This window comes from Equus quagga, chromosome 1 (genome assembly GCF_021613505.1).
Source record: "Equus quagga isolate Etosha38 chromosome 1, UCLA_HA_Equagga_1.0, whole genome shotgun sequence".
In the NCBI taxonomy this organism is placed as follows: domain Eukaryota; kingdom Metazoa; phylum Chordata; class Mammalia; order Perissodactyla; family Equidae; genus Equus; species Equus quagga.
In genome coordinates this window covers 86,525,022-86,537,040 of record NC_060267.1, presented here as the reverse complement: position 1 = coordinate 86,537,040, position 12,019 = coordinate 86,525,022, and the positions used below count along the sequence as shown (strand labels likewise).

Here is a 12,019-nt window from a genome sequence, read left to right as displayed (position 1 = left end):
TGCTGCCGGTGCTGGGGCCGTAGTGCCGGCTGGAGGGACGCGTGTGCAAGGTGCTGCCGGTGCTGGGGCCGTAGTGCCGGCTTGAGGGACGCATGTGCAAGGTGCTGCCGGTGCTGGGGCTGTAGTGCCGGCTTGAGGGAAGCGTGTGCGAGGTGCTACCGGTGCTGGGGCCGTAGTGCCGGCTCAAGGGACGCGTGTGCGAGGTGCTGCCGGTGCTGGGGCGGTAGTGCTGGCTCGAGGGAAGCGTGTACTTTAGAGTCAGATACTTTTTCATGCCTTCCTTCAACAGACGTTTAAGTACCTGGATGCACCGTTGTAGGTGCTGAGATGCGCCAGTGAGCAGAAGGACAAAACTCTCCCCCTGAGGAGCTTGTGAAGGGAGACAGTAAACAAGTGAGCAATAGTCATGTGCTCTGAAGAGGACAAAGTAGCGTGAGGGGCCCGGAGTAGGACGGAGAGCACTCTTTTAAATTGGGAGGTCAGGGAGGCTTCAGGATATTTGAGCAAAACATCTGAATAAGGAGAAGGGCCAGCAGTGTGAATGTTTGGGGAAGGAATATTCCAGACAGAAGAAATAGCAAATAGAAAGACTCTGTGGAAGGAAAAAGGCTTGGTTTGTCTAGAGAACAGCACCGAGGCCAGTGTGGCTGCTGCCTAGTGGGCTGGGGAAGAAGAGTGGATGGTAATGAGGGGAGGGCAGGGAAGCCATCCGAGGCGTGAAGGAGAGAAGTGATGTGAGGAGGTCTGTCTGAAAAGAGTCACTCTGGCTCTGAGTGGAGAGTGTTCTGTAAATGAGGCAAGTGCTGAAGTAGGAAGAGCTGTTAGGAGGCTCAGCTATTACTGTGCTTACCGTGTTTAAGGATACAGAAGACAAAATTGAAAATGTCAGCTGAGATTTGGAAACTAATAAAAGACAGCAGTTTTGAAAAGCGATCAAATTCGAATTTTAGAATTGAAAAATGCAATAACTAAAACGCAGTAGATTACAAAAGGGCATGTGGAAACGTTTTTGGGGTAATGGATATTTTCACTATTTTTATTGTGGCAATGATTTCACCATAATTCATCATATTGCGCACTTTATGTTTAGTTGATTATTCAATTCTACTTCAGTAAAGCTGTCTACCAAAAAGATGAATGAGTTTAACAGCAGATTAGAACTAAAGAGAGAATTAGTGAAATGTAAGAAAGGGCAGAATGAAATACATAAAATGAACAATTAAAGACATTAGGATTCTGTGAGATGTCTTATCATGTATCAGTGGAGGCCCAGAAGGAAATGGAAAAAACAAGACAGAAGCAATCATTGAAGAGATTTCATGGCTGAGAGTTTGCCAGACTGATGAAAACTGTCAAGTTACAGGTACAGGTATAAGAACCCTTACAGATGCAAACAGGAGCAATGTGAAAATCCATACCCAGACACAGCATGGTGGCAGAACTGAAGAAAACCAGTAAAATGAAAACAAAAAATTAGTCAGCAACAGACTTGCACTAAAGGAACTACTAAAGAGCATATTTTAGGAGCCAGCCCGATGGCACAGTGGTTAAGTTCACATGCTCTGCTTCTGTGGCCCGGGGTTTGCATATTCGGATCCCAGGTGCGGACCTACACACCGCTCATCAAGCCATGTTGTGGCAGCATCCCACATACAAAATAGAGGAAGGTTGGTACAGATGTTAGCTCAGGGACAGTCTTCCTACCAAAAAGAACAAGCATCTTTCAGGTGAAGGAAAATTCTGGGTGGAAGAACAGAGGATGTAAGGAGGTAAGAAAGAATGAAGAGCAATGATTATTGCAAATATGTATGCAAAAAGAAACAGAAAATCTGACCCACAGTGTGTCATTCATGGTCCATTCAGGAGAAAGGAGCCACCCCAGTTATTCAAATGAGAATTTATGTTCTAATGTAAAGTGGTTTTTTTTGGTTTGGTTTTTTTTTTTTTATTGCAGTAACATTGGATTATAACATTATATAGCTTTCAGATGTACATCATAATATATTTCGAATTCTGTGTAGATTACCTCATGTTCACCACCCAAAAACTAATTATAGGCCATCACCTCACATGTGAGCTGAATCACCCCTTCTGCCCTCTCCCTCCCCCCTCCCCCTTTGGTAACCACCAATCCAATCTCTGTTGCTTTGTCATTATTAATGTAAAGTTTTTTAATCCAGCACTGAAACAGTTAAAAGATACCACGAAGGTAGCAACTGCAGGAAGCAGCTTCCAACCCTAGGACTAAGGGAGCAAAGTGAAGAAGTTGGAATTATTAAACTTAGGAATTGAGAGCCGCACAGGTTTGACACTCAGGCCCCTGAGGGGGGGCGCTGTACAGTTGGTGCTGGTGTGTGTGTCGGAGGATGGGGCAGTGAATGAATTCAGTTGCAAGTGTTGGAAAAACTGCAAAGTGGATGCAGCTGCTGCTTTAGGAAGAAATTGCTGCTACCAGGGCAAAGGAGCACTGCTCAGAGAAGCAGGAGCTGCCGGAAAGCAGGAAGGCTTTTTCTCCCTCCTCCTGCCGTGCAGCCTCCCTCAAGCTCCCCCTGTTGGCAGATATTGATATGGAGCCAGCTGGATGAGCAGAAATGTGGTTTGCCGAGTCCCAGGTGTAGCGTCACAAAGCAGATTCTAAAAGGCTAGGTGTGGGCTGAGAGGCAATAACTTAAAAACCAGCACACACAGGCTGTTTAGAAAGGGGGTTAATTTTCAACATTTGGGGGATTTTCTCGATATCTTGGATTTCTAGTTTAATACCATTAGGATCAGATAATATTCTGAATGATTTCTGTCCTTTGACATTTATTTAGACTTGTTTTATGACCCACCCTATAGTCTATCTTGTTAAATACTTTAGTGCACTTGAAAAGAATATATATTCTGCTGCTGTTAGGGAGAACATTCTATATATACTAATTAAATCAAGTTGGTTGATAGTATTGTTCAAATCTTCTATATGTTTTCTGATACTTTTTTTTTTTTGCTGAGGAAGACTAGCCCTGAGCTAACTCTGTTACCAATCCTCTTCTCTTTTTGCTTGAGGAAGGTTAGCCCTGAGCTAACATCTGTGCCAATCTTCCTCCACTTTATATGTGGGTCGCTGCCACAGCATGGCTGATGAGTGGTGTTGGTCCACACCCAGGATCCAAACCCAAGAACCTGGGCCCCCAAAGTAGATCACCTCGAACTTAACCACTACTCCGCGGGGCTGGCCCCTCTTTTTTTTTGGTCAATTTGTTTTATCAGCTACTGAGAGAAATGTGCTAAATCTTCAGCTATGATCGTGGATTTGTCTCTTTCACCCTTTAGTTCTGTCAGTCTTTGCTTCAAGTATTTTGAGGCACTATGTTTAGGTGCACACATGTTTAGAATTGTTTGTATCTCATATTTTTCAAAATAGCTGTTCCCTGAGCCCCTCTGGGGAAATCATTCCTAGGTGCAGAGAGCTGCCGCCTGTGGGTAGCATGGTGGCCCCCACAGCGACCCTGAGCTGCACGGTCAGCCTCACCTCCCGTGGTCCTGGATTGTCTGTGGCTCTGTGGCAGTAGCACAGACTTCAGAGCCGCGTGGAATCAGTTCTGTGAGCCAGCCTAGCCCCTCACCAGCTGGTTCTTGAGGAAATCCAGTTTCCTTATTTTAGACTGAAGATGATCACCCTTGCCTTCGAGAAGATTACCCTGAAGATCCAGCCTGAGCATGGATGAGAATTGTCAAGTGCAGTGCCTGCCCTGTCTTCTTGCTCACAGTCTGCCTCCTGGCCACTTAGATGTCAGTGGTCACAGCGTCTCTTCTAAACTTCTCCCGAAAAGGCTGCTGCAGAAGCAGGACGTTCCTGTCACCCTCCCCACCTGGGCAGGCAGGGCCAGGGTTTCATAGCTCCACCCAGCCTGAAACCTCTTGCTCCTTCTCCTGTATCAACAGAGCCTCCCCTACGAGGGGTATTGTCCGGAGTAGTTAGGTCCCAACGTCAGCCTCTAGAGTTCAGGTGCCAATTGCTCTTGTCCACTAGAGGTGGTCTCACGGAAGGTCAATTCTGACAACTCTGCAGTAGGAGCCAGAATGCCACTGGCCATGACTGACATCTCCCTCTGTTGACGCGCTTGGCCTGGAGTAAGTGGAAAGGGCGGTTTCGTAGGAGGAGTAGAGCAGCTCACAGAACCAGAAGGACTTGTTCGCCAGGAACCCGAGGCCTCAGAGCTCTCCTCATCCTGCATCATGCTGTCCCCCTGTCAGTCACCCAGCTCTCGCACTCGCTTTTCTCCAGGATATAGACTGCGTCCAGTCCCACAGCGGCTCCAAGCTGGTGACGCTCCAGCTTAGCGACCCCGGGGAAGGAGGGATTCTCCCTCTCAGCTTCGTCGTATAAAAGGGATTCGGGGGCCAACCTGCCGGTGTAGAGGTTAAGTTCACATGCTACTCTGTGGGCGGCCCAGGGTTCCCAGGTTCAGATCCTGGGTGTGGACTTAGCACCTCTCGTCAAGTCACGCTGTGGCAGTGTCCCACATAAAGTAGAGGAAGATTGGGACAGATGTTGGCTCAGGGCCAATCTTCCTCACCAAAAAAAAGAATGGGGGGATTCTGATTGGTTCATCTTGAGGGACAGAGCCACCCTCTGGACAAATTGATTTGGCCAAGGAGATGAGGTATTGTGATTGACCAGGCCTGGATCACATGCTTATCCTTGTAGCCACAAAATGGGGGTATCATTTTTGGCCAGAACTATGTGGAATTGTGGGGTGGGAGTAGAGAAGAGCAATGATGAGGCTCTTACCCCCCAAAAAGGAGGGGATTCTGGGGAGACAGAAACAGTGGACATCCCTGACAGTGTTCAGGCCCCTGAGAAGTCATATTATTCGTCTAGGGGTTGATTGCAAGCCCGGCATCAGTCACAGGAGAGGACTTGAGGGTTTGTTGGTTAGTCGCTGTGCTCTGGGAAAGGCCAGTGAGGCAGCCCTGCTCGTGGTAGAAAATACTGTGGGTGGGAGAGTGTAGCGTCCAAAGCTTGGCTCTGAGCTCAGACAGAAGCTGGCTGTGCCACTTACCAGCTCCAGGACTGTGGGCAAATGATTAACCTCTCAGAGCCTCAGTTTTCTCTCGTACAAAATGGTTAATTTTGGTGAGTCTGTGACATTTCGCCTTACTAAAATCCCTAATTTCTTATTGTTTTTTCTATAACCGGATGGTCCCAGTCCGCTGTTCCATCCGCGTGGCCTGAGAGTCTTTCCTGTTCTGCGTTGATTCCACTGGCCCAGCTCTTCAAGTTCTAGGTCCGAGCACTGGCTGGGGTGCTCATGGGATGAACGACCCCCAGTGCTGTGCCCTGGCGTGCTGTCCACCAGGACCGTTCTCAGAGGGATACAGAGGGCCTTGCAGCCAGAGGGCAGCCTGGGAACCTTGGAAAGCAGGGACAGTGTTCGTCTGGCCCTGCGAGACACTACTCCTGCTGTGGCCTTCATGTGAAGTGTTCAACTAAAAACACATGAACTGAGTTTTGGGGCTCAATCTCCTCCTGGTTTTTCGGTATTGCAGGAAGAGTGGAGCCAGAGAGAAATCGTGAGTGTGGCGATGGCTCAAGCCCTGGAGGAGGTGCGGAAGCAGAGGGAGGAGCTCCAGCAACAGGTGGGCTCTGTGTGACCCTGCGGTGCGAGCCTGCGCCCGTCTGTCCAGGGCTCAGGAATGCCGTCAGCCATGTGACTCCCCGGAGGTCTGTGGGGGTGAGAGAAAAATGTTATCAAGAGACCTTCTCCCCACAGGAGGGCCTTTTTTGATGGTCAGTGTTATAAACATCACCTGGGAGAAACCCATCCCCAGACACCTACTGGGCTCTGTTTCTGTGAGGCGGGCCTCCCTGCCCGCGGCCCCTGGACGGCACGCACCGCTGAGCTCCCAGCAGGCGGGGTGGAAAGCCTTCCTGTGCAGATGGGCTCGGCGTCAGGCCCCGGGCCTCCTAGTGAATTGGCTCTGGGCCTTGGGTCGGTGCTTAAGACATCTGAGTCTCAGAGCTGCCTCTGAAAAGACTCCAGGATCATCACCTTCTGGGATTCTGTCACGAGGTCGTGTTCTGTGGGTCAAATGCAGGCCCATCACAGGCACTCAAGCCTGCAGGTTGTGGTTGTCACAGCTCATTGGAAGCCCGGGCAGGGCAGCCGCGTCTCTGGTGGCCCACTGCAGGCCAGAGGGGCAGTGAGGGCGAGTGCCCTGTGCAGGGCCTCTGCCAAGGAGAATTGGTTGGTGCTTGTGTGTAGGAGCAGAGGGTAGCTGCAGTGTGTTCGAGGCTGTGGACTTCAGAGTGGGACTCAGGGTACCCGGGGTAGTAGGAAAGTGGAGAGGCCTTTGGGGGAGATGGGGTTACTGCTGCCAACCTTCTCCTGCGTGGGTTTTCTCCAAGGCTGCTAACCTGACGGCTGCAGTAGAGGAGAAGGAGCAGAGTCTGCAGGAGAAAATGGAAGTGATTCTCCAGAAAGAGCAGGAGATTCTCCTGCTGAAGACAGGTGAGGGTTCTGCCCCTGCTGAGCCCTCTCACCTGTTCCTGCCCAGCAGCACTGCCCTGAGGTGGCTGGTCCTGACACACTGGGCTCATGAGCCCCCTCCCCCTGCCCGGCCTAGGTCACGACTCGGCCCTGCTGCAGACGCACCAGCTGCAGAGCGAGCTGGAGGCCCTGCGGAGCCTGCGGGCGGAGGAGCTGCTGCCAGGCCAGGAGCAGGGGCCGGCGCTCTCAGCCAGCGAGCCTCACGTGAGTGCCATCTGGCCCACCAGGCCGAGGCGTGGTGGCAGCCGTGTGTGCTGCAGCGAGATACCAGGCGGCCTGCTGCCGTCCGCCAGGGGAGGAGGCAGTGGGGACGCAGGGAAGGGCGCTGGTGTCCACTCACTACGGAACGTGGGGCAAGTCACTGCCCTGAGCTCTACTTCCTGTGTTTAAAGTGGGGTGCTTGACTGACTGGGAGGTTGTGAGTCTGGAGGACCCCACAGGAGGTGGCGACACCTGTCAGTGCTCAGGTGTTAAGGCCCTTTCCCTCCAAGCAGACTCATTGCGTGGAAAGCTCAGTGTCACCCTAGAGGGCACTGGCCGGGCTCTCCGTAGAGTAAGTTTGGTTCCTGGCCAGCTGCCCAGTGGGCACCACCAGCCCACCCCTTTGGGACAAGTCTTGGTCCCCTCCCCAGGGACCTGTGGCTTAGCTTGACTATTACCTGTCCTGACTCTCAACTTGTTGCCACCACCCTGTAGGTAACCTTGAGGGCCATGCAGGACCCCACGTACCAGCTTCCAGCTGCAGAGGGAGTCCCAAATGGTGAGGTGGGGGCGATGGATCTGGGGCAGCTACAGAAGGAAAAGCAGGGCTTGGAGCAGCAACTTCTAGAGAAAAATAAGGTGAGGATGCCCTTTGCCTCAGCTGTTTCTGTCTCTGCTCTTTCCCTGTCCTCGTGCCTCAAACCATTCCTCCCTTGTTTGCCGGTGCCCCGGGCACCTCCTCGGGGAGATGGCACCTCCTCATCAAAAGGGCTTTTTCCTGGGTTTCCTCTTCTTTCTGCCTCCTGTGCTGTCATCTTCCTGTCACACTCGCCTGTCCTCTCCGCTCCCCGACTTGAGAAAACGTCTCACGTGTCAGAGCTTGAGCATCGGCAGGTCTAGGTGTTCCCAGCCACCTCTGCTGTCACCACTGGGTGGTGGTGGACCAGTCACCTTACCTCTGCGCTTCCTTCGTACAGCTGTGAAATGGTGGCAGTGAGACCTGCCTTTACGTGGTTTTTATGGGGGGGCGGGGATGAAATGGAAGTGTTTCTGAGCTGCCCGGTAGAATTTCTGTTACTTGGTGGCGGCTTCATAGATGTGCTGAGCCCACCCCCTAGCCCCCGCCCCCAGGCCTCTGCGCCTGTAAATGCGGGCTCTTATTTGCTTCTGGTTTGTAAAGTGTCTTGTGAAGTTAAATGTGCTGGATAGTTATTGCTCTGGCCTGAAATTCTGCCCTCAAATTGTGTGATTGTATGTGCATATTTTTTTAGATCTTTAACAAAAGGAAAAAGCGTTCTTTCTCTTTCCCTCCCCCCACATTTAATCTCTTGTCGTGAAGTATAACACACACACAGAAGTGACAAACGCTGTGCCCCAGGTCCCACCCTTGGACCCCTCTCTCAGCTGCAGTCACGCCCTTGGCCATCTTGCCATACTTACACTGCTGTTCCCACAGCCCGTCTCCAGTCATGTGGCTCCTCTGAGCCCCAGACTTCATGTCTGTCCACTCGGTGTCTCCTCATGAATGTCCGAAAGGTATCCGAAACTGAATATGTCCAGAAGTGAACTCCGATTCATCGTGCTCCCCAGCATCTCCTGCCATCTGTCCTGGTTCAGGAAATGGCAGAGCCTGGGGTCATCCTCAAGCGCCTTGTTTCTTTCTCAACCAACATCCACACCAGTAGCAAGTCCTTTGGCTTTCCCTTCAAACTACACCCAGAATGAGCTACTTCTCATCTTCACCAGTGCTGTGCCCCTAGGCCAGGTCACGGTCCTCTCTGCCCTGGAGGATGGTATTGGGCTTCTAACTGGTTTCCCTGTCATGCCTCTGTTCCAGCCCTCTGATGACTTCCCATCTCTGTAAAAGCCGAAGTCCTTGCATTGGCCCACAAGCTCTGTGTGGGCGGGCCCCTTTCCCCTTTCACTGCACTCCCTCTGCCATCCCCAGGGCTCCCTCTCAGCCACATTGGCTTCACCTTTCTGTGAATATCAGGCACCCTCCTGCCTCAGGGCCTTTGCACTTGCTGAGCCTTCTGTCTGGAAGATTCTTTCCCCAGTTACCCTCACTTCCTTTATGGTGTCATTGAGGCCTCCCCTGCCACCCCTGTCACCCCTCACCACCAGCACTCCCTGCCCCCAACCTTGCTCTTTTTCTCCATGCCTTTTACCACCTTCTGATGTACTGTATATTTGGCTATTGACATTCTCCCTCCTTAGGGCAGCCATTTTTCTTTTTTTGTTTATTGCTGTTTCCCCAGGCTCTGGGACAGTATCTGGCACATAGTAGGGACTCAGTCAATTTTTGTCGGATGAATTATGAATGAGCCAAAAACCTAGGAAATCAAGTCACAGAAAATCAAATAGCAAATGTAGTTTTGGGGGAACATCCAGCCTCACGGTAACCAAGAGAATAGCAACTGAAACCCAGTCACCGTTGGATAAAACGCGGTGTGTCAGAGGCCCTTTAATGTGCTCCATGGAGCTGGAGACACTCACGGCCCTGTGGCCCAGTCGCCTCGTTCCTCTGGAGGCTGTGGAGATGGCTCCCATGAGGAAAGGCTTATTCCCGCTTTGTTTCAAGGAGGAAGCTCAGCTACACATTAAGACGCGGGCCGTCCCCTAGAGTTACTGTCACAGTGAGGTTGTAATTAGGAGCACTGCAGAAGGCTTTGAAAACTCCGATACATGAAAAATACTATGCAAAATGCCAGCTTCTCAGTAAGAACGGCGACATGGACCAGCAGTCCACAGGAAAAGCTCAGTTTGATATGTTACAGGTGTGAAACTTGGGAGAAATTTTTTCCTGCACTGCTGATTATACAGTAAACTTTTTGATTGGGAAAACAGAGTTCAGCCTTTCTGGTGATTAATGTATTGTGTAATAAATTACATTTAAGGCTCATAATACTAATTAAACTGAAAATAAATAAAAGACAATCAGTGGAAGATAGAAAACCCAGTGTGGGTGGCTGTGCACAAAACCAGGAGCCTTTCCAGTGTCCGGAGCGAGCCTCGCGGGCCATCCCGGAACTCAGGGGAGCACGGGTGCTGGGGACAGCCAGGCACCGTGGCCTGCATTATGTGGCATCGTAGCACATAAATACAAGCCTGAAGGACATAATCTACTGGGCAGAGATGTTTCTAGCTGTGCTGCTGACGGAGGCGAACACCCGAGCAGTCCTGCGGGCCGAGCCCATGGGGAGGCGTGGGCAGCACTGGGGCACTCGCATGCCCCATAGAGGGGCACGTGACAGCTTCAGTGGCACTTGAGGGGCCTGGAGAGCAAGTGCATGCAAAGCAGCGGCATGTGAGGGACAGAACCCAAGGCAGCAGGCACACGGGGGTGACAGCACAGGCCTCTCAGGAGATGAGGCAGGGACTTATAACAGATGTAAGGGGACCCAAGGGGCGTCTGTCTGTTCTGTTGTCCTTTGCACCTTAAAGATGGTGAATGTACGTTTAACAGCTGGCTTTTTGGGTGGCGGGGGTTTGTCTCAGACCATAAAGCAGATGCAGCAGAGGATGCTGGAGCTCAGAAAGACGCTGCAGAAGGAACTGGTGAGTGCCCCGCTTCTCCCCACTGCTGCCGCCCTCCCGGCTCTCGGCCTTGGGCCCCTCGCTGCCTGCTGATCCTCGCCTTCCCCCAGTTGACTGTGAGGGGTCTCTGGGAAGTCAGACGTTGGCTGGCCGGACAGTGGCCCTGCCAACTTGAACATGGCTCTGAAAAGCGGCTGTGTGCCCTCCTTCTCTGAGCCTGCGTGTTGTCTGAAAAGTCAGCGTAGTGATGGGTGCACCCCATGTGAATGGCGGAGTGCCAGGCCCAGACCTAAGCAGAGCAGCCCCTCTGCCCCAGGGCATGTGTCCTGCCACAGATAAAGGAAATGTGAGCTTCCCCAGAGGACCTCTCTCCTCCTCTCCTGCATCCACCCCACCTGGAGGGGCTGAGCCTTCTTCAGACGTTGGCGCCTGCTTCCCAGGGGGGCCTTTGCACCCTGCTGCGTGAAGAGTGTGGCACAGGAACAGCAGGTGACCACACTTGGGCCAGGTGAATCTCCCATGCGATTTTCAGACCTGTCTTGAGGGGTCCAATGTTGCATCTCCCATTGCTTTTTCAGAAAATCAGACCTGATAACGAACTTTTTGAAGTCCGAGAGAAGCCCGGCCCTGAGATGCCAAACATGGCCCCTTCTGTCACGAATACCGCTGACCTGACTGACGCCCGTGAGATCAACTTCGAGTACCTTAAACACGTGGTTTTAAAATTCATGTCCTGTCGTGAATCTGAGGTAAAGGGCTTCTGAGTTGCCTTTGGGTACTTGGCTCCACCCCTGGGCCTGGCTCACTCATCTGAGCCCTGCATGGCCTCCCACCAAGTCCCTGTCTTTTTCACTCTCCTACATTTCAGTTTGACACCAGTGGGGACGCTTAGTCATTTCTCCAGCTGGCATTGACCTTGACTGAGCAGCAAGCAGGGCGGGGGGACCGAGTAGGGAACTGGCTCCTGGGAGGAGATGTGGGTTGGATGCTGAGGCCAGAGGACAGGAAACTGATCCGCCCAGCATTCCTGCCTCCTGCCGAGGAGCAAGAGAGCCGCTGTGGATGTCCTGGTGATCTTGCCAGCTCCCGAAGTAAAAGATGGAGGGAGGAAAAGAACTGTCGTTGCCATCAGACCTCAGAATGCCCAGCTCCGCCCTCCACATCCTTGCTAACCAGTTCAGGAGCACGTGCCAGGAGCAGAACCAGGAAATGCTGCCCTTCGGCCCCTGAGTCCCCCCACCAAGGCCCATGGCAGCAAAACTTGCTTTGTTTCAGGCTTTTCATCTGATAAAAGCTGTGTCGGTGTTGCTGAACTTTTCACAAGAGGAAGAGAACATGCTCAAAGAAACCCTGGAGTACAAGGTAGGCTTCCCTGGTCTGCCATCCGGCTTCCAAAAAAATGTAGCTGGTACTGCTGGCACTGGCAGAGGGGACCAGCGCACTGTCAGCTCAGAAGGTGCTTCTGCATGATGAACTCGACTCAGGCGGTATTTACTGAGGACACGCTGCGTGCCCACAGGTCTGTGCTGTACTGGAGCAACGGGCCTTGTGTTTGCAGAGCGCTTTCATCAGCAGTGCTTCGTCCATAGCCCCAGGTCTGGCCCAGCACCCAGACTTAAAAAAATAAAAGATAAATATTCAGAAAGTGCTTGCATTGATAATATGGAAAAAAATTTTAAGGAAAAATTACCTAAAATTCCACTGCCTTGTCTTTGTCCAGTCAGTTTTTTCTCCTGCTTCCCTCCCAT

At 51.9% G+C, this 12,019-nt stretch overlaps 1 protein-coding gene across 4 annotated transcripts in view; it reads left to right on the top strand.

Annotated features, from left to right (window-relative positions):
- The window catches only part of GOLGA1 (golgin A1), a 46,739-nt gene that overhangs the window by 32,345 nt on the left and 2,375 nt on the right, over positions 1-12,019 (top strand). For all 4 annotated transcript variants that reach the window (XR_006889029.1, XM_046664006.1, XM_046664028.1 and 1 more), the window contains 7 exons: positions 5,533-5,622; positions 6,392-6,494; positions 6,610-6,737; positions 7,230-7,373; positions 10,233-10,292; positions 10,850-11,020; positions 11,547-11,633. Coding sequence is in view for 3 of the 4 variants with exons in the window: in XM_046664006.1 (XP_046519962.1) it covers positions 5,533-5,622; positions 6,392-6,494; positions 6,610-6,737; positions 7,230-7,373; positions 10,233-10,292; positions 10,850-11,020; positions 11,547-11,633 (783 nt within the window). In the remaining variant the exon portion in view is untranslated. The remainder of the gene's footprint in view (positions 1-5,532; positions 5,623-6,391; positions 6,495-6,609; positions 6,738-7,229; positions 7,374-10,232; positions 10,293-10,849; positions 11,021-11,546; positions 11,634-12,019) is intronic.